The following is a 23,119-nucleotide window of genomic DNA, read 5'->3' on the forward strand; positions in this document are numbered from 1 at the left end:
CAGCCCGGGAGTGGGGTCCTAGCTGAGCTCCCGGCTGGGCTAGCGCGCTCTGAAGGCGCGTGCTTTGGAGATGCCTGCGGCTCTCCAGCCTCCCGGTCGCCCCTGCGGGCTTGTCTGGCATAGGAATGGGCCTTTTGGCTCGGGCACACTCCTCAGGCCCCCGTTCACGCTCCGGTTTCCTCCGAAGTTGCTGACCCCGGCTGGCAGGCGGGGTGCGCGGTGACCCCGCAAGCCCGCGGCAAGAGGAGGCCTGCAGCGAGCACAGAAACAAGGAGCACTAGAGCGGCTGGGCTGGACTTCCCAGAGTGTCGCCTACATCCTGGTCGCCATGGCACCGGCCAGGCGCTGCGCCCCAGCTGTGCGCTCCCCTCCACCGGGGTACGAGGGCCCGCTCGGTCACAGGAGGCGAAGAGGTGGCGCTTCGGAGCCTCGCAGTCAGAATAAAATTCCTCAAGGTAAGGAAAGAAAGGAGGCTGCGCGCAAGAGCGACCGGGAGAGGTTGCCTGTGCAAAAGGAGACCCCATCCTTGGTCACGGAACGAGGTCAGTGGTGGTTTTGCTGTGGGATTGAGACCGTTTACAAGATGATTGTTCTGCCCAGAAGGAGACATGAGTTTGTATCCATGACCCACGTGTTGCGTTTTCTGTTGCTTTTTATGTAAATTTGCCCACTCGTTGGCGCAAAACCGACCTGAAGAAACAAGACTGTGGAGATGGTTGTCGTGTCCTTTGAAAGTTTCATTCTGACTGGTTGACCTACTTGACCATTTGTTGTGCTGATGATGTTTTAACTGACATTTTTTCCTTTCTAAGTGGTTTCATACTTACTTGGCTCACTAGCACATCGCTTCGCGGAGGAATGTTTAATAAACCTCAGAGTCCAAAAGATTATCTTCAAAAGGGGGGTCGGGGTGGATTTCAGTGTATTTGTCTCATTTAAATTAGGTCTTCAGGGACGCCCGGGTGGCTCAGTCCTCTTCAGCTCAGGTCACCAACTCACAGTTCATGGGTGTGAGCCCCACATCAGGCTCTGCTATTACTGCACAGCCCAATGCAAACCTCTGCACCTCCCCCACTCACACTCTCGCTCTCAAAATAAATTTTTAAAAAATATTTAATAAATCATGACTCCAGAGTAAGATTCCTGTTAGGAAATGAATGAAACACCTCAACTTTGATAAGCCATCTGACTGAGGGGACTCGCGAGCGCCTGGCAGCTACTTTACTGCTTTTTTTTTTTCAACGTATTTATTTTGAGAGCATGCTCCAGAGCGGGGGAGGGGCAGAGAGAAAAGCAGAGAGAATCCCAAGCAGGCTCACTACTGTCCTGGAGGAGCCAGAGGCAGGGCTGGAGCTCACAAACCTCAAGATGGTGACCTGAGCTGAAATCAGGAGTCAGATGCTTAACCGACTAAGCCACTCAGGCATCCCTTTACTGCTTTCTTCTGCCCAAACAAATGTCACTTTCTGACGAGTTCCAGCTGTTACCCAGTTTGTGGTCTTTCGTGCCCTTCCAGGAACTAGCCTTCCCTGAGAAGATGCTGGGCACGCACTGTGCCAGGTCTTTGGATGCTCTGGGGACAGCGGCTCTGGTAGCCCAGGGAGGCCCAGGGCAGGGGGCTTCTGGAAGCAGCTGCCGCTGGGGACCCTTGCCTGGCTTGGAGTCTTCAAGACAGGAAAGAAGGAAAAAGAAGACATTCCAAAGAGGATGGGCAGAGGAAGGTCCCCAGAAATCTGCATGGTGCGTGGTGGGCCAGAGACCCGTGGAGTCTGTAGGTCTGGACCAGTATACATGCACATTAGAGTCCATGTTCTCTGTTCATTTATTGCAGCCCCCAACACCTTCCAGGATGTGCACCACTGTCATATTCCAAAAGCTTCTCAGGATTTTCCCCCCCAAACACGCACAGGCACCCACACACTTGATGAGGAGCCAGTTACAGAAATCCGAGTGACTTACGCCACCCTGGAACTGACTTCCTTCCCAGGCGTGAAGTCCTGTGTTAGGTAGGGACCCCCAGAGTCTGCTGGGTCACCTTGGTGCCTTTTCTTCTGCTTTGCTGTCACTTCCTTTATCTTCATTGCCCTCCCCAAAGGCACCTACTCAGACAGGTACCACTCACCAGTTTTTGGAGTGTCCTGCAACCTTGAATTGTTCGGCGTGCACACATTTTAAGTTTCAGTAAAGTCCGTCCTGTTGTTTTGTGTTTTTTTTAGTTTAGTTTTTTTAATATCTTATATTTGAGAGACTGAGTGCAAGCAGGGGAAGGGCAGAGAGACAGAGGCAGAATCTGAAGTAGGCTCTAGGCTCCAAGCTGTCAGCACAGAGCCCAATGCTGTGCTCGAACTCCTGAGCAGTGAGACCATGACCTGAGCCATTGTTGGAATGGACTGAGCCACCCAAGTGTCCCAAATAGTGCCATCTTATACTTCTTTATTTTTGTGACTCAGCATGGTGCCCTTAGACAGTCCAAGTTCCCCTGTGTCTAGTTCCTGTGTCCCCAGGGCTGCGGCCTACTCCGTGGCCTCCATCCCCCATTTGACTTCCCACCTCCCCCTTGTGGGGCACTGGAGTCTGCCCTGCCCACCCCCTCCTCCATGACAACAGAGCCTTGAATGCTGGCATGTGCATCACCCTGTGGGCCTGGGGAGGACATCTTTGCAATAGGACATTTGTAAGCAGGGTTGCTGGGTCCAGGGTCACTACACCCTAAATGCCAGGACATCTGGCAGCTTGAACTCCATAACGCAGCAGGAGAGCAGGGGCTTGGGGTAAGGGTGCAGGGGAAGGGGGGATTGCTGTCCACTGCCCCATCTCCATCCGGACATTGTGACTTCCAGGCACTACTAACTTTGAGCATTTCTCCCTGGGCTTCTGAGCCTTCTGGCTCCTCTTCTGCACTAGCCTTGGCTGTGGGTCTTGAACCCCATTGCTCTGGGCTCTTCCTGATCTTCAGGAGTTTCCTGCATGGTCTTAGTATGACCCATGTCAGTTGTGACATGCCAGCCTGCGTTAACTCTGGCCGCGGGCCGCCTGGCTGAGCAAAACAGGCATTTTGTACAAGCCTTTGTATTTTACCTGAAGGGACAGTTCCAAGCACTGGGTGGCCCCACTGACAGGCAAGGATTGACAGTATTCTCTTGCTGTGACCCCACCCCACCACAGGACCCCCACCCCCACGGTGAGAGGGTGGGTGTCAGTGCCCAGGTCTACAGAGCTCTGCCCCTTGGGAGGAGCTGCACCTGCATCCAGGACACCATCGGCAGACCAGCCTCTCCCCGGACACCTCTGCTGGTCTTAGGCAAGCACATCCGGTCGGGGAACCCTGTGTGCACATCTCTGCAGGACCAGCTCCACCACACAGCCCCCACACTGTAACGGGGACCCAGGTCACACCCAACCTCTCAACACTACAAACAAGGTTCCGTAACTGTCCGAGGTGCACCAGGGCCAGAAGATGCTGTCATCCAAGGCACGCTGGAGTGCGGTGACACAGGGTACAGGGTAGCACCCGGCCCAGGGTGTAGTTGGCTGGGAGGCAATCTCTGAACCTAACCCCCAGGGCACCCTGCTAGGAATGTCTGTGTGCCCAGGGGCCCTGGGCCACTCCAGGTGGCCTGACCACGTGACACAGGGCAGGGTCTCTGGTCTGCGGCTGGACTTCACGGCACCTGTGTTGGGCACTTTTACTGGACTCTGCTGCTCCCCACTTCTCCCTTCAGCTGACCTTTACCTGTCTCCTCACCCTGTGATAAACGGTCACTGTGAGCACCACAGCCTTCAATGAGCTCTGGGAGCTTTTCTGGCAAATCACCAAGTCTGGGGGGCTGGGGGCAGGTCCCGGGCATGTCCCCCCCCCTCCCCCCCCACCGACCTCCCAGCCAGCCTGCCTCTCCTGTTTATGGAGCTTACTCTCTCAGGCGGCTGTTCAAAGCAGCGGTGCTGGCTCACAACCCCTCAGGGCGTCCTGACCCACATCATCCGGGTTCCTTGTTTCCAGCCCTAACAGAGAACTGGGGCGCCACCTCCCCGGCCCTTCCCGGAGCCTGTCTGACCAATGGTGTGGGCCTCTCCTGCCGTGCTGCTGTCCTGCACCTGGTCAATCAGCACTCCGCAGAGTGCAAAGGGCCCCCCAGTGTGTCTCTCTGCCCGCCAGACTCAACATCCCTGAAACTGGAAACAAGCAGGTCCGCCTGGGATAGATAAGGGGGATCGCCAGACTCAACATCCCTGAAACTGGAAACAAGCAGGTCCGCCTGGGATAGATAAGGGGGATCGGAGGGAAAGGCATTTGGGCCCTGCACAAAGGAAACAGGTTCCTCAAAGTGCCCCCGGTCTTCTAGCAGACAAACTTCCACTTCGGGGCCTCCGTGCAGAGCCCTGCCTGCTCTCCTCGGGCTCCTGCCCCTGCACGGACCTGGATCACACGGAGGGGCGCACACGAGGACTGCTGAGAGCCCACACGAGACCTTGCTTTGCTTGTCCTCACACGCAGGAGCTTGTGAAGATATTGTACAGTTTCTGTAAGATGTCATTTGAGCGCGGACTCGAAGGCAGGGGACTGGCCGGCCGCACAAATCTGGAGGAGCAACACTATTCCACAGGGCTGAATAGGGGTGCGAGGGTGGGGGGGGTGCCAGCAGGGAACAGGCAGTTGGGGTGGGTCACGAGGCCCTGGAGGCCAGTGGGGCACTTCGAGAAACTACCAAGTGGGCAGTGGGCCTGGCTGCAACTGCAGGCCATCCACACTAGAATGTTCCTGGCTTGCTGGACACAGGCTCCCTACAGTGCCCTATGTCCACCCCACATCTAGAGTGGGACGCTTCTAGCACCGTCCCTGGGTCTGAGGAGTCAGGATTATTGTTACTTGGCCATGGTCTCACGGTTTGTCCAGCACATCTCCACAGAGAAGGCAGGCAGGCAGCTGGCCAGGGTCACTCAGCGGAGGCAGAGAGCCCATCAGAGAGAAGTCCCATCTGCGGGAGCCCTCTTCCTGCAGCAGTGTGGATACAGCACGTCCCTGGAGACCCTCTGGGCGGGGGAGGAGGCAGATGGGAGGAGGGATGCCAGGCAAACCGGCTGGAGCAAGCCCTCTCTACTGGGCTCCATGAACACCAGCCACACCCAAACTCTCAGAAACAGAGGGGCAATAGTGCTGAGGCCTCATCTGGGAATGTGCGAATGCACCTACAGGCCTTAAGTCTGCACCATCTGGTAAGACTCCCAGCCTCAGCCATCTTTAATGGCCCCTTGTCAACATTCTAGGACCCCACATCCCCATCTCTGTGCTGCGTCACTATTGCCTGCCCTAATGTACATGATGATGCTACCACTAAGTCACAACTCTGCCACATTTGTCTGTTGGAGAAAACCTGAAGCAAAGGGAGCCAGAGGCAGAGCGAGAGGGAACATGGCGTCCACGTGCAGGCCTGGGGGTGACCTGCACCCGCACTGGTCCTCTGCCCCAGGACACATGCTGTAGGGAGCTCTAGCCACAAACAGTCGACCTGCCTGCCCGCCCTCCCCTCCAGGTGCCGTGAGCCTTCTCTTCCCTGCACCCTAACTGGATGCCCCACACATGTGCAGGGGCCTGGTCTGCATGTCCAACAGAGCGGCCCCATCATGGGTGGAATTTAAATGGGGTGGGTGCCAGGCCTGCACAATCTGGGCTGCCTGGCAACCGCCATGGGCCACGGAGACCCCAGGCAAATGAGACTCTGTGACAGTGACGAGAATTTTATGAAGAGTCGTGATACATTGGGGTCAACAGTACCCACCAGTAGCTACAGGTCTCTACGGTAAAACGGTTACAGCCTGGGGACCACGAATACCCACAGGGAAAGGGAACAGGGACACTGCTAGGGGCAGTCTTGGCCCACCCAAGGTGGCCACCCGTGGTATGCGTCCTGCGTGTGCACCTCGGTGCAGACCCTCATGGGTGAAGGTCATTGCGGGTCCAGGAGGAGGTGATGGAGGAACTGCTGGGCAACAGGCCAGGGTGGATGGAGCTGTTACCGTCTGGAGCCAGCAGAGGGCAGGACATCACTGCAGGAGGGTGTGGAGGGAGAGGAAGCTGCTGTGAGAACACCCAGGCCAGAGGCGCCCCAGCCACCTGCTGATGCCTGCCCCCAACCCCGCAGGGCCTTGGCACCCTCCTCTGGGGCTCGGACACAACGGGGGGCCCACCTGAAGCAGCATGCTGAGCCCCAGGTTGCGGTGCCTCCTCTCCAGCTCCGAGACAGCCTGCAGCAGTGACCCAAAGCGCTCGGCCGGGTCTGTGTCCTCGTCCTCTGCGGACCCCTCCTCTTTATCCGCCTCCTGCAGGAAACGCTCCTCCTCCTCGGCAAAGAAGACCCGAAGCTTCTTGTAGTCGGTCAGGGCCTTCTTCCTGCGGTCCATCACGTGTCCCTGCAGGGCAGGCAGGTGGACGGCACGGAGGGACACCTGTGTCCCAGGGCTAACCCTGGGGCCTCCCGCCTCACCTCTGCCCACCTGGGGAGAAGGGTTGGCTGCACAGCCAGCATCACTCCGCTGCATCCCTGCCAAATGGGGTCAGGGCTCACACCCACACCCTCTCCCTGGGCAGACCCCAGGCTGGAGGACACTTGCCTTCCAAACGGCAGCAGCAGACTCAGCCTGGCCGTGCAGGTCCCGGGCGTCATTCAGGTCTTTCCGCATGATCTCCACAGAACCCTTGTTCTCCTGGAAAGATACATGGTTACTGATGGGTGCAGTCAGAGGTCCAGGGTCCCCCTCACCTGGTCCAGGGGCAGACTCAGCAAAAACGGACTGCAGGGACCAGAGGGGGGTCTCAGCAACCCCTCTAAGCTCTCCCCAGAAAGAACTCTGATAGGAAAGGGTCTGATAAGAATATAACCAGGTAACCAGACATAATGCCACCCCTTGGGGGAGGGGCGGGGGGCCCAGTGTTACCGTCACCGATGGGAGGGATGGAGCACGGCTTTTCAAGAGTGCCCTGATCTAGACCTAGGGTTCCCTAGCAGAAGCAGAGCCCAGCTCCTGTCCACCTGCTAGCAGCAGTGCAGCCCCTAGCCACCACCCACCAGTGCCACCGCCCGGGGCTCACAGGAACCCCAGGACCCACCCCTGACAATTTGCTGCCATGCTCTCTCCTCCCTCCTCTCAGGTGGGCATGGACCACCATGTCTCAGCACCAAGAAAGGATCCGTCTTTACTCTCGGAAATAGCACTGCCCCCAGCTCTTGGCGGGGGGGGGGGGGAGGTGGTCCCCTGGGCCCACCTGCACCCAGACTCTCCAATGGCAGGTTTCTCCCCAGGGTCAGGTGCCCCACGCAATGGTCCACGGCACAGCCAAGGTTTCAGAACCAAGTGGATGGGGGTCATGGAGCGCCAGTATGAAAATGGTCCAGGTAAAGGCGGGGGGGCGGGGCCGCACTGGACCACAGTAGGTGACAGCCCAGGCCGACTGCCTGGTCCACTAGACAGAACCTCGGGGGGAGCAGGGGGCACTGCCACAGGGTGACGTCACGCCTGGAGGAGGGGAATGAGGTGCGGTAGGTGAAATACGGGGGTGGGGTCAGCAGATGGTCACTGTCTTCAGTACGGTGCAGGGAGGGGCGGAACTGTCTGAATCCTAGCTGGGAGAGGAGTGTCGGAGGTGGAGAAAAAATACGGTCCAGGGATGGGGCGGGCACAGCCGCCTTACAGGGCTGGGGGATAAGGGGAGAAGGCACCGTCCAGGAGAGAAGGGGGGAGAGGGCACCGTCCGGCAAATGAGGGGTAACCGAGCACACTTCAGAATAAGGGATCCGGATTGGAAACAGGACAGGGTACCGTCATCGGGTTGGGGACCGGGGATGACTGGAGGACTGGGCCCCGCTCGGAGGATGGAGACTGCACTGTCCAAGGCCAGAAAGCACGGATGGGGAACAGGACACCAAGCGGGGGGGGGGGGGGGGTTCCGACACCGGCCGAGGTGTGGGGGCGGGGAGCCGCCGGGGTTCAGGGTTCAGGATGGGAAACAGAACACCCGCTGAGGGTGTAGGACGGACAGCTGGGGAGGGGAAGTCAGAGCAGCCCGGGGAGTGGGGGGGAGGGGGGGGGGCGGGACGCAGGCCAGGGACGGGCCGCGCACAGGTCACCGCCCGCGCGCACCTTGCCGCGCAGCGCCTTCCTCCAGCGCGGCTCCCACTCTGGCGGCTCGGGCCCCGCGGCCATGCGGCAGGCGGCGCACAGCGGGCCCCCGTCGGCACGGCACAGCAGCTGCAGCGCCGCTTCGGAGGCCGGGCCGTCGCGCGCGGGCGCAGCGGCCGCCTCCTCGAGCGCCAGCAGCCGGCGGCTGAGCGGCGGGCGGCCGGGCTCCACGGCGCGCTGCCAGCAGTCGTCGGCGCACTCGGGGCACGGGAAGGGCCCGTCCTCCTCGGCCCAGAAGCGCACCACGCACGCCCGGCAGAAGCGGTGGCCGCAATCGGCGCGCACCGGCTCTCGCGGCGCGCGCTGGCACAGGGCGCAGGCGGCCTCGGCGGGCAGCGCCAGGGCGGCGGCGGCGGAGGCCCTCGGGAAGGGCGCGGGCGGAGGGACGGTGACCAGGGAGTGCGGGCGAGGCCGGCCCGAGACGCGGCGGAGACCGGGGACGGGGATGGAGAACACAGCCGGAGAGCCTAGGACGTGGACCAGGATGGCGACTGGGACGCGCGGGGCGGGGACGGCGGGGCGCCCCACGCAGGGTCCTGGCAGCGGTGCGCTCCACGCAGGGTCCTGGCAGAGGTGTGCTTCACTCCTTGGGATCCTGGCAGCCGTGCTCCCGTTACAAAGTCCTGGCAGGGGTCCGCGCTCCTCCTTCGGAGTCCCGGCAGCAACGCTCTTCCAGGGAAGGTCCAGGCAGCGGTGCGCGCGTCCCCTCCCGGGTCCTGGCAGCGATGTACTCCACCCCTCTCAGGTCCTGGCAGCGGTGCGCCTCACTCTCCCGTCCGTCGGCCGGCCCACGTCCTCGCACCCTGAAGTCTTACCAGGATGGTCATTTCCCCTTAAATTACTCGTAAACAATAGGGAGAGGTGTCATATTAGTATATGAAAACTAATTTCTAAATTTTTTTTGTAAGCTGCCAGGACCTGGGCGGCGAGCACCCCGCCCCTGCTCTGTCGGGGCGGGGCTGGAAAAGGCCTTGGTGGGGCCCTCCCCTCCTGCAACGGCTGGGTACGCGCGGTCCTGCGTGGGCCTTTTCCTTGTGCAACTGCCACGCGCGGACCCTGCCGCATGCAACCGCCCTGCACGCGCCTTGTCGGGTGGGTCTTTTCCCCGTGCAGCCGCTGGGCATGCGCCGTCCCGCGTGGGCCCTTTCCTCGTGCAACCGCCACGCGCTGACCTACCCCCAAGCAACCGCTCTACACGCACCGCGTGGGCCCTTTCCTCGTGCAACCGCCACGCGCGGACCTACCCCCATGTAATCCCTCTGCACGGCCGGCCCCGTGTGGGCCCTTTCCCCGTGAAAGAGCTGGGCACACGCCGCCCAGTGTGGGCCCTTTCCCTGTGCAGACGTGCAGCCGCTGGGCATGCACCGCTCCACGTGAACCCTCCCGCAGAGTCTGTGGTCCATTCTCCTGGGCATCCCGTGGCCTGGAGGAATCCAGAGCCAGGAGTTCACAGATTCAGACCAAAGAGATCCCAAATGACCCAGAGCTACAGGCCCCAGGACATTTGTTAGAATTTCTTTAGGACTGGGGGAGGGGGGGTCGGGAGGAGGAGCAATCTGTTTTGTTGTTGTATTAAAAACAACCAAGCATGCAGTTTAAAAAAAAAAAAAAAAAAAGTTACTGTAATTTACCACTACATAATTTTTGTTCTTTTAATTTATCTAAATTTTAGTTAATATACAGTGCAATTTTGGTTTCAGGAGTAGAATTTAGTGATTCACCACTTACATACAACATCCACTGCTTACCCCAAGTGCCCTCAATACCCATCATCCATTTAACCCATCTCCCACCCACCTCCCTCCACCAACCCTCAGTTTGTTCTCTGTATTTAAGAATCTCTTGTGGGTTATTTTTCAACAAACCCCTTTCCCATATGTTCATCTGTTGTTGTTTTTTTCTTAAATTCCACATATGAGTGAAATAATATTTGTTTTTCTCTGTCGTGTTTCATTCAGCATAATATATTCTACCTCCATTCATGTTGTTGCTAATGGCTAGGTTTCATTCTTTTTTGTGGCTGAGTAATATCCCATTGTATGCATAAGTATGTATGTGTCTGTTTATGTATACATACCACACTTTCTTCATCCATTCATCTCTGGTTGGACATGAGCTATTTCCATAATTTTACTATTGCTGACAATGCTGCTGTAAACATGGGGGAGCATGTACCCTTTGAATCTGTACTTTTGTATCCTTTGGATAAATTCCTAGCGTAATTGCTGGGTCCGTAGGGTAGTTCTATTTTTAAACTCTTTGAGGAACCTCCATACTGTTCTCCAGAGTGGCTGCACCAGTTTGCATTCCCACCAACAATGCAAGAGGGTTCCCCTTTCTCCAAATCTTCAGCAACACCTATTGTTTCTTGTTAATTTTAACATTACTTTTAAATGTTAAAAAATTAGCCTGTTATTCCATATGAGTGCAAAGTCTTCCGAATTACAATGGTTTCCATTTTTGTATGTTTGTAAAAACATGTCACAGACTTGAGAATACGGTAAATGGGCAGTGGGAAGTAAATGCCGGTTAGTTCTGTGGAGTAATCATCAAAAGAGGGCTTCAAGCCTAGCATACCTGATTTGTTGGGTAAATTAAGAACTTAATGGAGAGAAAAGAGAAGGAAGGAAGGAAGGAAGGAAGGGAGGGAGGGAGGGAGGGAGGGAGGAAGGAAGGAAGGAAGGAAGGAAAGGAAAGGAGAGAAAAAAGAAAGGACGGAAGGAAGAGAGAGACAAAGAAAGAAATTGAGCAAACTCCACGATAAAGTGGAACAATAATCAAGAACAATAAAGGTAAGTAGCCAAGCTAGGAAGTTTTCAGCCACAAATAATACAGGGTTCATAAAATTTAGTACAGAAAAATACAGTGGAGAAATACTGCCCTACCCCCCTGGGATTTGTCAGTTCACACACTCAGCATTGCTGAATAGATGTGGGGGTGGGGGGGGGGGAAATACACTACTCTGACCAGTTATTAAGAAATAGGAACAGGTACACCTGGAAGCCTCGGTCGGTTAAACGTCTGACTCTTGATTTCAACTCAGGTCATGATCTCACGGGTCATGAGTTCCAGCCCCTGAGTCAGGCTCTGCACTGACAGCACTGACCTGCTTGGGATTCTCTCTCTCCTTTTCTCTCTGCTCAAGCTCTCTCTCAAAATTAAATAAATAAACATTTAAAAAAAAAAAGAAATAGGAACATAAAATAAGACTTTTTTCACTAAGCTAGCAGACCCCCCCAAAACCCTGATTTTGCAAATATTGCTTCTGTGAGACAGTGTAGTAATATGTAGTAAGCACCTTCAAATTTTTCTTAACATTGGAATTCCTTTTTTAAAAAATACGTTCTATTAAAATAGCCCAAAATGGAAATAAAGCCTTTCCTGATTTGGTTTGCTTTGGAGAAATGTTTGTCCATCCCTACTTGAGGAAAAAAACAAAAACCTCCAAGTTCCAATAACAGAGAATGAGCAAATCGTAGTAGCTATCCATTTGAAAATGTGTGCATGAGAGACTTGGGGTAATGAGAAATCACAAACATTGTTTCATAACCCCCTAGATCTGCTCCAAATTCCAATGCGGGCTTTTCCCCAACATCAAGTAATTCTCTGTGACATCAGCTGGGTGCTGTACATTTTTAACTCAGTTTTACCCACGGACAGGGGCAGACCCCACAGGTGAAGGGCTCAGTCCTACAAGACTGCTCCCAAATCCAGACGCCAGCTGCAAGTGCAGGTGTCACTGGTGCTTCTGAAGGAATGGCTATAGATCAGAGGTTCCAATCACACTGTCCCATCGTCCCTCTCCTGTAAGTGCTGTGCCCCATAGACATTAATAAACTTTTTCTCTCAATCTGTTTTTCTCTTGTCAGTCTAATTCTGGGGGCCCCAGCCAATGAACCAAAGAAGGGTAAAGGAAAAAGGTTTTTCCTCCCCTACACTTTTCATTACAGGAAATAGTTACCCCATGTCTGCCTTGTGTATTTGATCTGTTTTATAGCATTTGGGGTCACCCTACATTAAGTTCTGTTCTCATAAACCAGGCTGTCCAGAGGGACGGTAACCATGTGGTCAGCTATACACCTGGGGAAATGATTGAAGACACCAGGTGTTTAAGAAGAGATGATTGGGTCGGGGTGCCTGGGTGGCGCAGTCGGTTAAGCGTCCGACTTCAGCCAGGTCACGATCTCGTGGTCCGTGAGTTCGAGCCCGGCGTCAGGCTCTGGGCTGATGGCTCAGAGCCTGGAGCCTGTTTCCGATTCTGTGTCTCCCTCTCTCTGCCCCTCCCCCGTTCATGCTCTGTCTCTCTCTGTCCCAAAAATAAAATAAAAATGTTGGGAAAAAAATATTTAAAAAAAAGAAGTGATGATTGGGGGGGAAGGGGTCCTGGGGGGTCTCAGGGGGTTGAGCACCCCACTTTTGATTTCCACTCAGGTCATAATCCCAGGGTTATGAAACTAAGCCCTGCATCAGGCGTAGGGTCTGCTTAGGATTCTCTCTCTCTCTCTCTCTGCCCCTCCCCACCCTCTCTGTCTAAAAGCAAGTATTTTTAAAAATGTTTTAAAAATAGGGGCATCTGGGTGGCTCAGTCAGTTAAGGGTCCAACTTCAGCTCAGGTCATGATCTTACTGCTCATGAGTTCGAGCCCCATGTCGGGCTCTGTGCTGAGAGCTCAGAGCCTGGAGTCTGCTTCGGAGTCTATGTCTCCCTCTTTCTCTGCCCCTCCCCTGCTCACACTCTTGTCTCTCTCTCAAAAATAAATAAACATTAAAATTAAAAAAAAAAAAAAAAAGCAGACTCGGGACAGCGCCTGGCTGGATCAGTCGTTAGAGTCTGCAATTCTTGATCTCAGGGTCGTGAATTCAAGACACACGTTCGCCACAGAGTTTGCTTTTTTTTTTTTTTTTTTTTAAGTGACATGAGTGTTTTGGGTTTTTTTTATTTTTTATTAATTTTTTTTAACGTTTATTTTTGAGACAGAGGGAGACAGAGCATGAACGGGGGAGGGTCAGAGAGAGGGAGACACATAATCCAAAACAGGCTCCAGGCTCTGAGCTGTCAGCACAGAGCCCGACGGGGCTCGAACCCACAGACCGCGAGATCATGACCTGAGCCCAAGTGGGCGACCTAACCGACTGAGCCACCCAGGCGCCCCTAGAGTTTGCTTTAAAAGAAAGTCTGGAGCGCTTGGGTGACTCAGTCAGTTGAAGATTGAACTTCTTTGGCTCAGATCACTCGGTCAGTGGGTGCGAGTCCTGCGTTGGGCTCTGTGCTGACAGTTAAGAGCCGAGAGCCTGCTAAGGATTCTGTGTCTCACTCTCTCTCTGCTCCTCCCCTGCTCATGCTCTCGCTCCCTTTCTCTCAAAATAAAATAAAATAAGGAGCGCCTGGGTGGCTTCGTCGGTTGAGCATCCGACTTCAGCTCAGGTCATGATCTCAAGGTTAGTGAGTTCGAGCCCCACGTGGGGCTCTGTGCTGACAGCTCGGAGCCCGGATCCTACTTCAGATTCTGTGTCTTCGTCTCTCTGTCCCTCGCTCGCACTCTGTCTCTCTCTCTCTCAAAAATAAACATTAAAAAAAGTAATAATAAGATAAATAAAATGAAAATTTAAAAAATCCTGACTGCGCAAATGTCACATTTGGCAGGCGCAAAAGCAATCAGAGGTGGTTAACTGTCATTGCCCCTCAAGCAACAGCTGGCGGGGTGGGCCTGGTGGGAGCAGGGAACAGTACCTCCCAGCTGTTAGGAAAAGGACGAAAATCACCAACTTCTCCCAGAAGCAGAGTAGAAGTTTCCAAATGCCAGCTGAGCCCCGCAGACCGCGCATGCGCCCTCCCCGGAACTACTGCCCCAAAGTAACCCACGGCCTCATTAGACTATATTTGCATAGCGGTTTCTCGGTGTTGGCTGGGAAAGATCCAAAATGGCGCACCGGGAAGAGGCCCTGCGGGGACCGGGAGGACGGAGGCGGGACCAGAGGAGCCGGAGAATGTGGAAATACTAAGGCGAAGGCGGGACCTTTCTGGGCGCGCTCTTCCCTGAGTTCCCGCTCCACCCTTCTCTGCGTTCACTGCCAGGAAACGCGTGCGTCCATAAGAGTCTGGGTCTGAACTCCGAGGGCGAGGACAGGGCTTCCGCTGGCGTGTTGTTGGGGCCGGGCGGATCCCCAAGGACGGCGTGAAGGAGGGGCCTCGCCGCCCCAGTGACCTCTGTGCAGCTGGGACGCTGACCACCCCCCCCCCCCCCCCCGCCATCTTGCATCGCCTGTGCTTTCTGAGGTGGGAAACAGAGGCAAAAGGAAAAAAAAAACTAAATCTCCTTACAACTTACAGCCCACTGAGGAGTCCCTGACTAGGGCGAGTGTAACATTCCTCAAGGAAGACCTAGTCCTCTTCATGCTTTGTTGGGGGGACAAGTGGTTATCTGACCGGATCGCAGTCATGCCTGACTGGAGCCTCCATCAGTTTGTAACTGTCTCAATCATTTACAAGGAAAAAAGCAATCTAATCACTAGCCAAACTTCCAGAAACCTATAGATTCCGTTTTCCGGGTCCCTGATGTCTTCCTCCCGCTGTAGGGGAGAAAGTCTGATAGGATCAGTCACTCCTCACAACGCCCGTGCTGCCTCTGCCCACTGGTGCTGTCGCCGCCCTCTAATAAAACCACCTTTTGGCACTGATGACGTGTCAAGAATTCTTTCTTGGCGGTCGGCTCTGAACCTCAGCAATTTCTACATTACTTCCCAAAGCCCTGTGCACAGAAACCCCACCATTTTCAAATCCTCTTGCTCTGCTCTCATCACTTGTGTTTTCTACATTTTGCCTGAGGCGTGGGAGGGAGGATGTTTGACCAAATCTTTGGTCTGGGGAGGATGGAGGGAGGCAGGGCGAAAGAAATGACCCAACACTGGTTTGCCAAACTAGATGGTGTCTCAGTACAGGGAAGACGGTTCCCCCATCTCCTGAGGAAAGACACATCGACTAGGGTGGACAGGGGTCCCTCTTGGGGAGGCTCACCAGACCAAGAGGTCCACGGATCGAGGATGCTCCCCTGACCCAGGAACCGTAGTTGGGGCTTCCAGAGAGATGTCTCTGGGCCCCAGGCTATCCAGATGGCTCTTAGGGTTCAGCGGGGACACCTGTAGCCCCAAAGGATTGTTACTGTCTTTGTCTTTCCTCTAGGTGGACAGGAGATCACAACTCTTTGCCTACTGGAAGGCGTGAAACAATGGATCTAAACCCACAAATTAACATGGCTAAGGTACACTACAGGCTGCCAGAAAAATCCTTTCTAGAAAGGCTCAGGGATGCTCTACCCGTACCCATTTGGGCCCCGAATCCGAGGCTAGCCAACTGATTCCTCGCCCGGTCAGCCACTGACACCAGAAGACAACTTGAGAGGCTCCCCTGCCCAAATGCAGGTGGCCTCTTCCATGTTTTATCAGTGGGATTTAGAGGAGGAAGACCAGGATAGAGAAAGAGAAGGGGAAATGAAGGGCAAGACACCAGCACACTGCCGGCTGCCCTGTGACCTGGCCACTTTAGCTTCTATGGTCTCAGTCCCCTGGAACAATGGCCGCTACTGGAAACTGCTACACTTTAGGGAAACCCAGACACTGGGGATACACTTGTGTCCCCAGAGGGAGAAGCTATCCACTTTGCAAAGCAATGGGACACTGGAGGAGGGACTTCCCCCCGGGACTGCCCCTTCTCCATGGATGGCCCTGCAACAAGGAGACCCTATGCCCCTTCCAGCTCCTGAGCAGGAGATTACTAGGTGACCCTGGAAGTGGCAGGTAAGACTTCAATTCCTGTTGGATGCGGAGGCCAATTAATTACTGGGTCCTAACCTCCTCAGGGCCTGTCTCTTCTCGCTGGGGTCTGCGTTGCTCAGCTGTCAGGACTCTGGGAGTATCTTCTCTGTCCATCCCCTGGGTCTGTGTTGCCCAGTTGTCAGGACTCTGAGAGTATCTCCTCTGTCCAGGAGCGCTCTGATTGCATGGACAGCACTGATTTTCCTGTAGCATTTCTGCTCTTGCTATGATACCTCTGTGTCCTTATCTGCTTTTTTTTTTTAATTTTGTTAGAGTTTATTTCTTTTCAGAAGGAGAGAGCACTCAAGCAGGGGAGGGGCAGAGAGAGAGAGAGAGAGAGGGAATCCCAAGCAAGCTCCAGACTGTCAGCTCAGAGCCCGACACAGGGCTTGAACTCACAAACTATGAGATCGTGAACTGGGCCAAAACCAAGAGTCAGAGACTTAACTGACTGAGTCACCCAGGCGCCCCATCCTTCCCTATTTATTTTCCCAGAGTCTAAGGCATCTCAAGTGCCTAAAATAAGTAGGTAAATTCTCAGTTTCCACATGGGTGAAACCTCCTCCTTTGCAGTGAAACCCCAACAACCCTCAAGGAGACAAGTAATAGTGAGGGAGCATAGGACAAGCTGACAGGTTACAAACTCCACTCCCCACCCTCCACCCCCTGGTGGAATGTGTGATATTCCTCAGACACTCCTGGCTGCCCAAGAACAAAGGAAAGGGGTTTTAAAAATGAAATTCCCTTACTGCCTACAGCCCATTGAAAAGTCCTTGACATAGGCAAAGTGACCTCCCTCTAGGAACTCAGCTGCCTGTATGAGGACACTTTGCTGGGGGCAAAAGGGAATCTTGGCTTAACATTATCCTGACCCCCCAGGACCCTGTAAGTCTACTTCCTTTATCACAAGTCCCCCAAGATAGATGCTGGCAATCATACTCCAAGCTTATGGCCCCCAATATATATCTCAAGGCTCTCATTACTGAGGTTTTATTAAACGGTAATAAATGGTGTTTCCCTAACAACAACCAGCCCCTCTCAAGGTCCTGGAAACCTTGCTTCCAAAATTCCTTAGAGACTTACTCTATCCCTGACTGCCTCCCAACCTGAGGGTGTATAATCAGTTACCCTGTCATGACCCCAGTACAGCTCTTCCTGCCCACGGGTCCTGTCCTTGTGCTTTAATAAAATCACCTTTTGGCACCAAAGATGTCTTCAAGAATCCTTTCTTGGCCATCGGCTCTGGACCCCACAAACCCCCATCACCCCAAAACTTCATCACCGTGGTCTTCCCAAATCACAGGGCCCTAGACCTACTAACTGCAGACCAAGGAGGTACCTGTCTATATGTAAAGGAACAGTGTTGTTTTTCCATGTTAACCAGTCAGGCAAAAGTCCAGGAAAACACCCAAAATGTCCTCCGTCCTCCACCAGGCAGACAAAACTGAAGAACGGGGCCATTCCCTCAAAGAAGGGAAACCCTTGTTGCTCTCTGTCCTGGGGCCTCAGCTCATCCTTCCAAGTGTCCTGGGCCTAGCCCTTGGCCCACACCTTCTTAGCCTCCTCTTTCACTCGCTCCCTTCCTGATTCGTCGGACAGTCCCTTGGAGTAACGCTGGACACACATTCCACACTAGAGAGACCAATCCTGACAGAAAGCAAGGAACTTTGACTCAGGAGCATCACCCCTTCACAGCAGAAAATAGTCACACAAAAGGCCTCCGCTGCCCCCCTCAAGCCCCTCAGATTTCAGTCCTAAAGTCCTTGAGTGGGGAGTGATGGAGGAGGCAACTACCCAGGTGTGAGCAGGGAACCTGACTTACCAGATGTTGGAGACCATCAACTACCCCACTGCAAGCAGAGCAGAAGTTGGGGACAGCCAGGGAAAGTTCCAGACACTACGCATGCAGTCTCCCCAGTATCTACTGCCCCCAAGTGACCCACAACTTCATTGTAATACATCTACATTGCAGCTTCACCCCCACAGGTGTTACATGTCACGTAACCTTCAGGTTGCAGGAGACAGTGACCCCTTCCCCAGTGCCTCACCCTATGCAACTCTCCCATCTGGCTGTCCCGGAATCAGATCCTTTTATAATAAGCTGATAATCAAGCAAGTACAATGTTTTCTCTGGGTTTGTAAGAGATTCTGAAAATCACACCCATCAGGCTGATACGTCCCCCAAACTGGTAGACTTCCTAAACTAGACTCTTCCTTATTTATTTCCCTTTGGACTTTTCCACTTACTGTCTTCACTTCGGGGTCGAAAAGTGGGGTAGGGATGAGGATAGGAATATTGATGATTAAACAAATTGCAAGTACTGAGAAAAAGAAAACGGTGGATAGGAAACATGGAAACATAACCTGCAGTTACAGTGTGATCTGTGGGAATCATTTTCCAGGATTTCTTAGGGTTTCAGAACAGGACACTTGAAAAGTCATCTTTCAACCTGTTTTCCATCGTGATGTGTGTATTTAAAGCTGTATTCAGTCTAAAATACAGCTAAGCTCAATCACTCTTGCAGGTAGTATTTATTTCTTTTTATTACAATGTAAATATTTCTGGAGCATCTGTGTGGCTCAGTCTGTCACAGTTACGCATCCGACTTCAGCTCAGGTCATGATCTCATGGTTCGTGGGATTGAGCCCCGCATCAGGCTCTGTGCTGACAGCTTAGCCTGCTTGGGATTCTCTCTCTCCCTCTCTCTCTCTGTCCCTCCCTTGCTCATGCTCTCGCTATTGCTCAAAATAAACAAATAAACATTAAAATAAAAACAAAGGGGTACCTGGGTGGTTCGGTCGGTTAAGTGATTAAGCGTCTGACTTCAGCTCAGGTCATGATCTTGCAGATTGTGGGTTTGAGCCCTTGAGTCGGGCTCTGTGCCGACAGCTCAGAACCTGGAGCCTGCTTTGGATTCTGTGTCTCCCTCTCTCTCTCTGGCCCTCCCCTGCTCTCACTCTCTCTGTCTCAAAAATAAACATAAAAAATCAATTTGTCAATAAATTATATTTTAAAAATTAAAAAAAATTAAGTTTTAGGAGAAAAAAAGAAAATCTATAATTCTATATTGCCAGAATTTCAATTAGACTACAATAAAAGCATGTTTGCTAAATAAATAAATAAATAAATAAATGCTCTTAATACCCCATACAAGTCCGTTTTTAACCCAAATGTGACCAGGTTATATCCTATTTAGTGTCCATATATATCAAATTTATACCTGATTTTGGTTAGTGACTTGAAACCATAGCACACTAGGAATGCAGAACACGACAGTTTAGAATGTAATGAGCCCTTTCACATGACTAAACAGATGATAAAGGTTTCTCATGCGTTCAAATGACAAGTGAGTTCCCTGCTTGTGCTAACAATGATTATGTTGATCTAGAGTTCCTTGCACTAGAAAGTAATGTCCTTCTTTCACGTTTTTGATCCATTTTACTTTACATTCTACCTTGCTAGAACTTAAGATGTAAACATGGTAGAAAAAATGAGAGATACTGGAAATATCTAGACGTGATATATATGGGAGCTACTGCATGCTAAAATGTGTGGGACCAGATAAGCTCTACTTAAAAGGAAATGTGTTTCGGGGCTCCTGGGTGGCTCAGTCGTTTGAACGTCTGACTCCGGCTCAGGTCATGATCTCACAGTTCGTGAGTTTGAGCCCTGCATCGGGCTCTGTGATGGAAGCTCGGAGCCTGGAGCCTGGAGCCTGCTTCGGATTCTGTGTCTCCCTCTCTCTCTGTCCCTCTCCCGCTCTCTCTTTTCTCTCTCTTTCTCTCAAAAATAAATAAACATTTTAAAAAAAGGAAAATTGTGTTTCTTTAAACTCCTATATTGGGGGGCACCTGGGTGGCTCAATCAGTCAAGCGACCAACTCTTGATTTCGGCTCAGGTCATGATCTCTTGGTTCATGAGTTCAAACCCCATGCTGGGCTCTGTGCTGACAGTATAGAGCCTGCTTGGGATTCTGTCTCCCTCTCTTTCTGCTCCTCCCCCACTCTTGCTCTCTCTTTCAAAATAAATGAATAAACTTAAAAAAATTAGCTCATATATTTTGGGGTGGGGGGGAGGCTGATTGCATCCAACAAAAAGATAACTGGAAATGTTGAGGTCCTACCCCTGGAGCCTGTTAATGTGACCTTATTTGGAAGGAAGGTCTTTATGGATGCAATCAGGTTAAGATGAGGTCATACTTGACTCATGTGGCCCTAAGCCAATGGCTGGTGTCCTTATGAAAAACAGGGAAATTGGGCCACACACCCATGCAGAAAGCCACATGAAGATGGGGACAGATTGGGGTGATGCGTCTACAAGCCAAGGACTGCCAGGGAGCACTAGCGACCAGGAGAAGAAGCTACATGGAGGCACAGAACGCTCAGAGGGAACCTCAGATTTGGAGCCCCCAGAACCATGACACAATAAAGGTCTGTTATTACTTCAGGGTGCCCACTTTGTGGTAATTTGCTGTGGACACTGAATACACCGTTCAACTCAGTATGCTAAAGGAAAAACAGAGGAAACCAAAGTAAACACGAAGTAAAAAAGTAGATATAAAAGCAGAAATTATTAAGCCAAAAAATAAGAAATAAACTACAAAGCAAACTCTTTAAATCTACGATTATATTCATCTAATGCAGGGTGAAAGGTTGTATAAGTTCTCCATTTATTGTGATTTTTTTTTTAACAAGGAAAAATCTCAGCACTTAGATACAGAAGGAAACAGCATTGTAAAGGTCTTGTACTAAAGTGTTAATAAGTCAAGTTATAACCCAAAAATTTTAATTAGAGATTTATGAACACTTATACTTTCACTTTTCAAATAACATATTTGAAAGCCTCCTTGAAGTATTCAACAAACTACAACACAGAAAGCCAAACTTTGCAGAAGGACACAGAGAGATCACACAGATGGACGGACACATATCAGGTGAGCTGAAGTGAGAATTGAAGCAATCACCGGTCTTAGAAAGTGCACAGCCAATACCATGATGTTAACAGACAAAAACGTAGGAAAATACATTTGTCACCCAGAGGCACAGAAGGACTTCTTCAACAAAACTAAAAAAGTACAGAATTTAAGGCAAAATCAGTGAAATGGAAATTATAGCAGAGTTAAGAACAACTATTTTCTTAGTGATACTGTATTTCATATTCGAAAGTTGCTAAGAGGATAGATCTTAAAAATCTTGTGACCATGTGGGGTGGTGGACATTAACCAGACTTACTGCGGTAATCATTTCACGATATATCCAAATATCAAACCGAGATACTGTATACCTGAAACTAATGTAATGCTATACGTTGAATGGACCCCAATGAGAAAAAACAATAAAGGTCTAAATATTGTTTGGCAACAACGTGAGACCAGTTTGCACCTTTACTAGACCGACAAGAACAGAAGAGCTGTCAGATGTTAAGATGAGCAAGGCTGTATGGAGAAGGAGGGAGGGTGGCCTGGGAGGGCACTTCCTCTGGGGGGTCTCTCCCGTAATCTCACATGACTGCAACCTCACCAGATGAGTAAAGAAGGTCATTTCCTGGCAGGTGCAGGAACCTCAGGATATCTTTGAGACCTCATGAAGAGGAATTTGCCCAATTCTACAGGTATTGCAGCCTGTCTGATGGCAAGCATTTGGCTTGGCTTCTGGCCTGGAGAGGCTATTAAAAGTTCAACCCGGAGATTCCTTATAAAAGTTTCCAGCAAAGCAAGCTTTAAAAGATCCTCATGACCAATCACTATTCTTGCTGAGCTTATGTAAATAATTAGGCCAGATTTGTTAAGACTGGATTTGTTCTGCAAATGCATTGGTCTCAATTTGGCTATCTCTGGAGAGGGTGGGTTTTAGAGAGAACAACTAAATTTCAAGAATGCACAGTTATGGATGTTAAATGCTAGTTATGATTGTCTTTAAATGTTTGTTGTTTGCCTAAACTAGACAACTTGAGGTAAACTTCAGAAAATTGTTACAGTATTTCATATATAGGCAATCTTCTGTGCTTGTTATACTATGTGGATAATAATAAGACCCCATGGGCATATGATTATTTAAGCAACTGGACAGGATGGATCTCTAAATATGCAAACCATATCTTCCCTAAATCTGGTCTGACAGTTACCAGAAACCCACCCCTTTCAAGGACTTGGAGGTGGACTTTACAGATATACAACCAAATAGAGGATTCAGTTTCAGGTATCACCCCATGGGTCCATCACTCCAGAGTTAAGGCCAACTCAGATGAACCCTCAACCTGGCAATGTGATCCAGATCCAGTCAACCCGCTTAAACTGACCCTCAAAAAGACACTGGCTCCTGAGATCTCCAGCCCTGCTCCAGCCACGCCCCGGAAGCTGGCTGGCCTGCGCATGACAGAAGCTTGAGGAATCAACATGTGGACCAAGCCCAGGTGTTTGATGCAACTCTGCCAGCCCTTGCCCCTTACTGGTGCCATAGCCCTGATCTTAATTCTTACTGTTGGGCTGATAGAGAATGCACCAACAAGCTGGACATGGGACAAAAGATGCATGCTGGGTCTCACATACCTCCTCTGAATGGGAGAATTATTAAGTATTGCCTATATATTATGATAACCTCTCTCACCTTCACAACTGCCTCTTACCCACTTTGCCCCCAGGATTGTTATATGACAATAAGGGAGTCAAGGGCATTCAGCGCCTTCACCTCCCTCCACAAAGTTTGCTACAAGGGGAAAACACCCACTCTGTCAGTCACCCGGTGCCTCAACGATAAGTATTGGACCATAGAGATAACCCAAAATGTCAGGAACCCATGTCACAACAAGGGCCTCCAGAGAGGGAAGAGAGCTTGCTACACTTACCTTCCTCAATAAGGGATCTCGGATGGGAGAGAGGTGCACAACAGGTCCCTTCAAACAGTTATGAAGGATACCCAGGATAGGGTAATACAAGCCATAAAGGCAACCACTCCCCCGGCAGCCTACCAAGGTTTGAACCTTTCAGCCCTCAATCAGATGCTTACCAACTCCCCACTCCAACATTGGACTAACACCACTCTACCAGTCCTCCACAAAATAGATAATCACACCCAAACCTGCTGGATGTGCTTCCCCTCAGCCAGAGGGCTTACTTAGCCACTCCTATCCCTTC

General features: G+C 51.8%; 1 protein-coding gene and 1 long non-coding RNA gene across 2 annotated transcripts; one reads left to right on the forward strand and one right to left on the reverse strand.

The window, feature by feature from the left end:
• LOC123600937 lies at window positions 1-2,198 on the forward strand. Its single transcript, XR_006713889.1, has 2 exons — window positions 1-455; window positions 1,517-2,198. It is a non-coding gene; the product is annotated as an uncharacterized LOC123600937 (long non-coding RNA).
• A 3,522-nt stretch (window positions 2,199-5,720) lies between these two features.
• Window positions 5,721-9,115, reverse strand: RNF187 (ring finger protein 187). Its single transcript, XM_045483485.1, has 4 exons — window positions 8,137-9,115; window positions 6,610-6,702; window positions 6,187-6,408; window positions 5,721-6,045 (listed from the first exon to the last, which is right to left on the reverse strand). Exons 1-4 carry the CDS (start codon window positions 8,197-8,199, stop codon window positions 6,043-6,045), a joined length of 381 nt encoding a protein of 126 aa, XP_045339441.1. The 5' UTR covers window positions 8,200-9,115; the 3' UTR covers window positions 5,721-6,042.
• Between the last annotated feature and the right edge of the window lie 14,004 nt (window positions 9,116-23,119).

This window comes from Leopardus geoffroyi, chromosome A1 (genome assembly GCF_018350155.1).
Source record: "Leopardus geoffroyi isolate Oge1 chromosome A1, O.geoffroyi_Oge1_pat1.0, whole genome shotgun sequence".
Taxonomy (NCBI): domain Eukaryota; kingdom Metazoa; phylum Chordata; class Mammalia; order Carnivora; family Felidae; genus Leopardus; species Leopardus geoffroyi.

Coding starts and splice junctions, on each gene's coding strand:
- RNF187 (XM_045483485.1), bottom strand. CDS start 8,199: ATGGCCGCGGGGCCCGAGCCGCCAGAGTGGGAGCCGCGCTGGAGGAAG. Junction 6,703..8,136: donor GGAAGGCGCTGCGCGGCAAG/GTGCGCGCGGGC, acceptor GTATCTTTCCAG/GAGAACAAGGGTTCTGTGGA. Junction 6,409..6,609: donor CTGCTGCTGCCGTTTGGAAG/GCAAGTGTCCTC, acceptor CCTGCCCTGCAG/GGACACGTGATGGACCGCAG.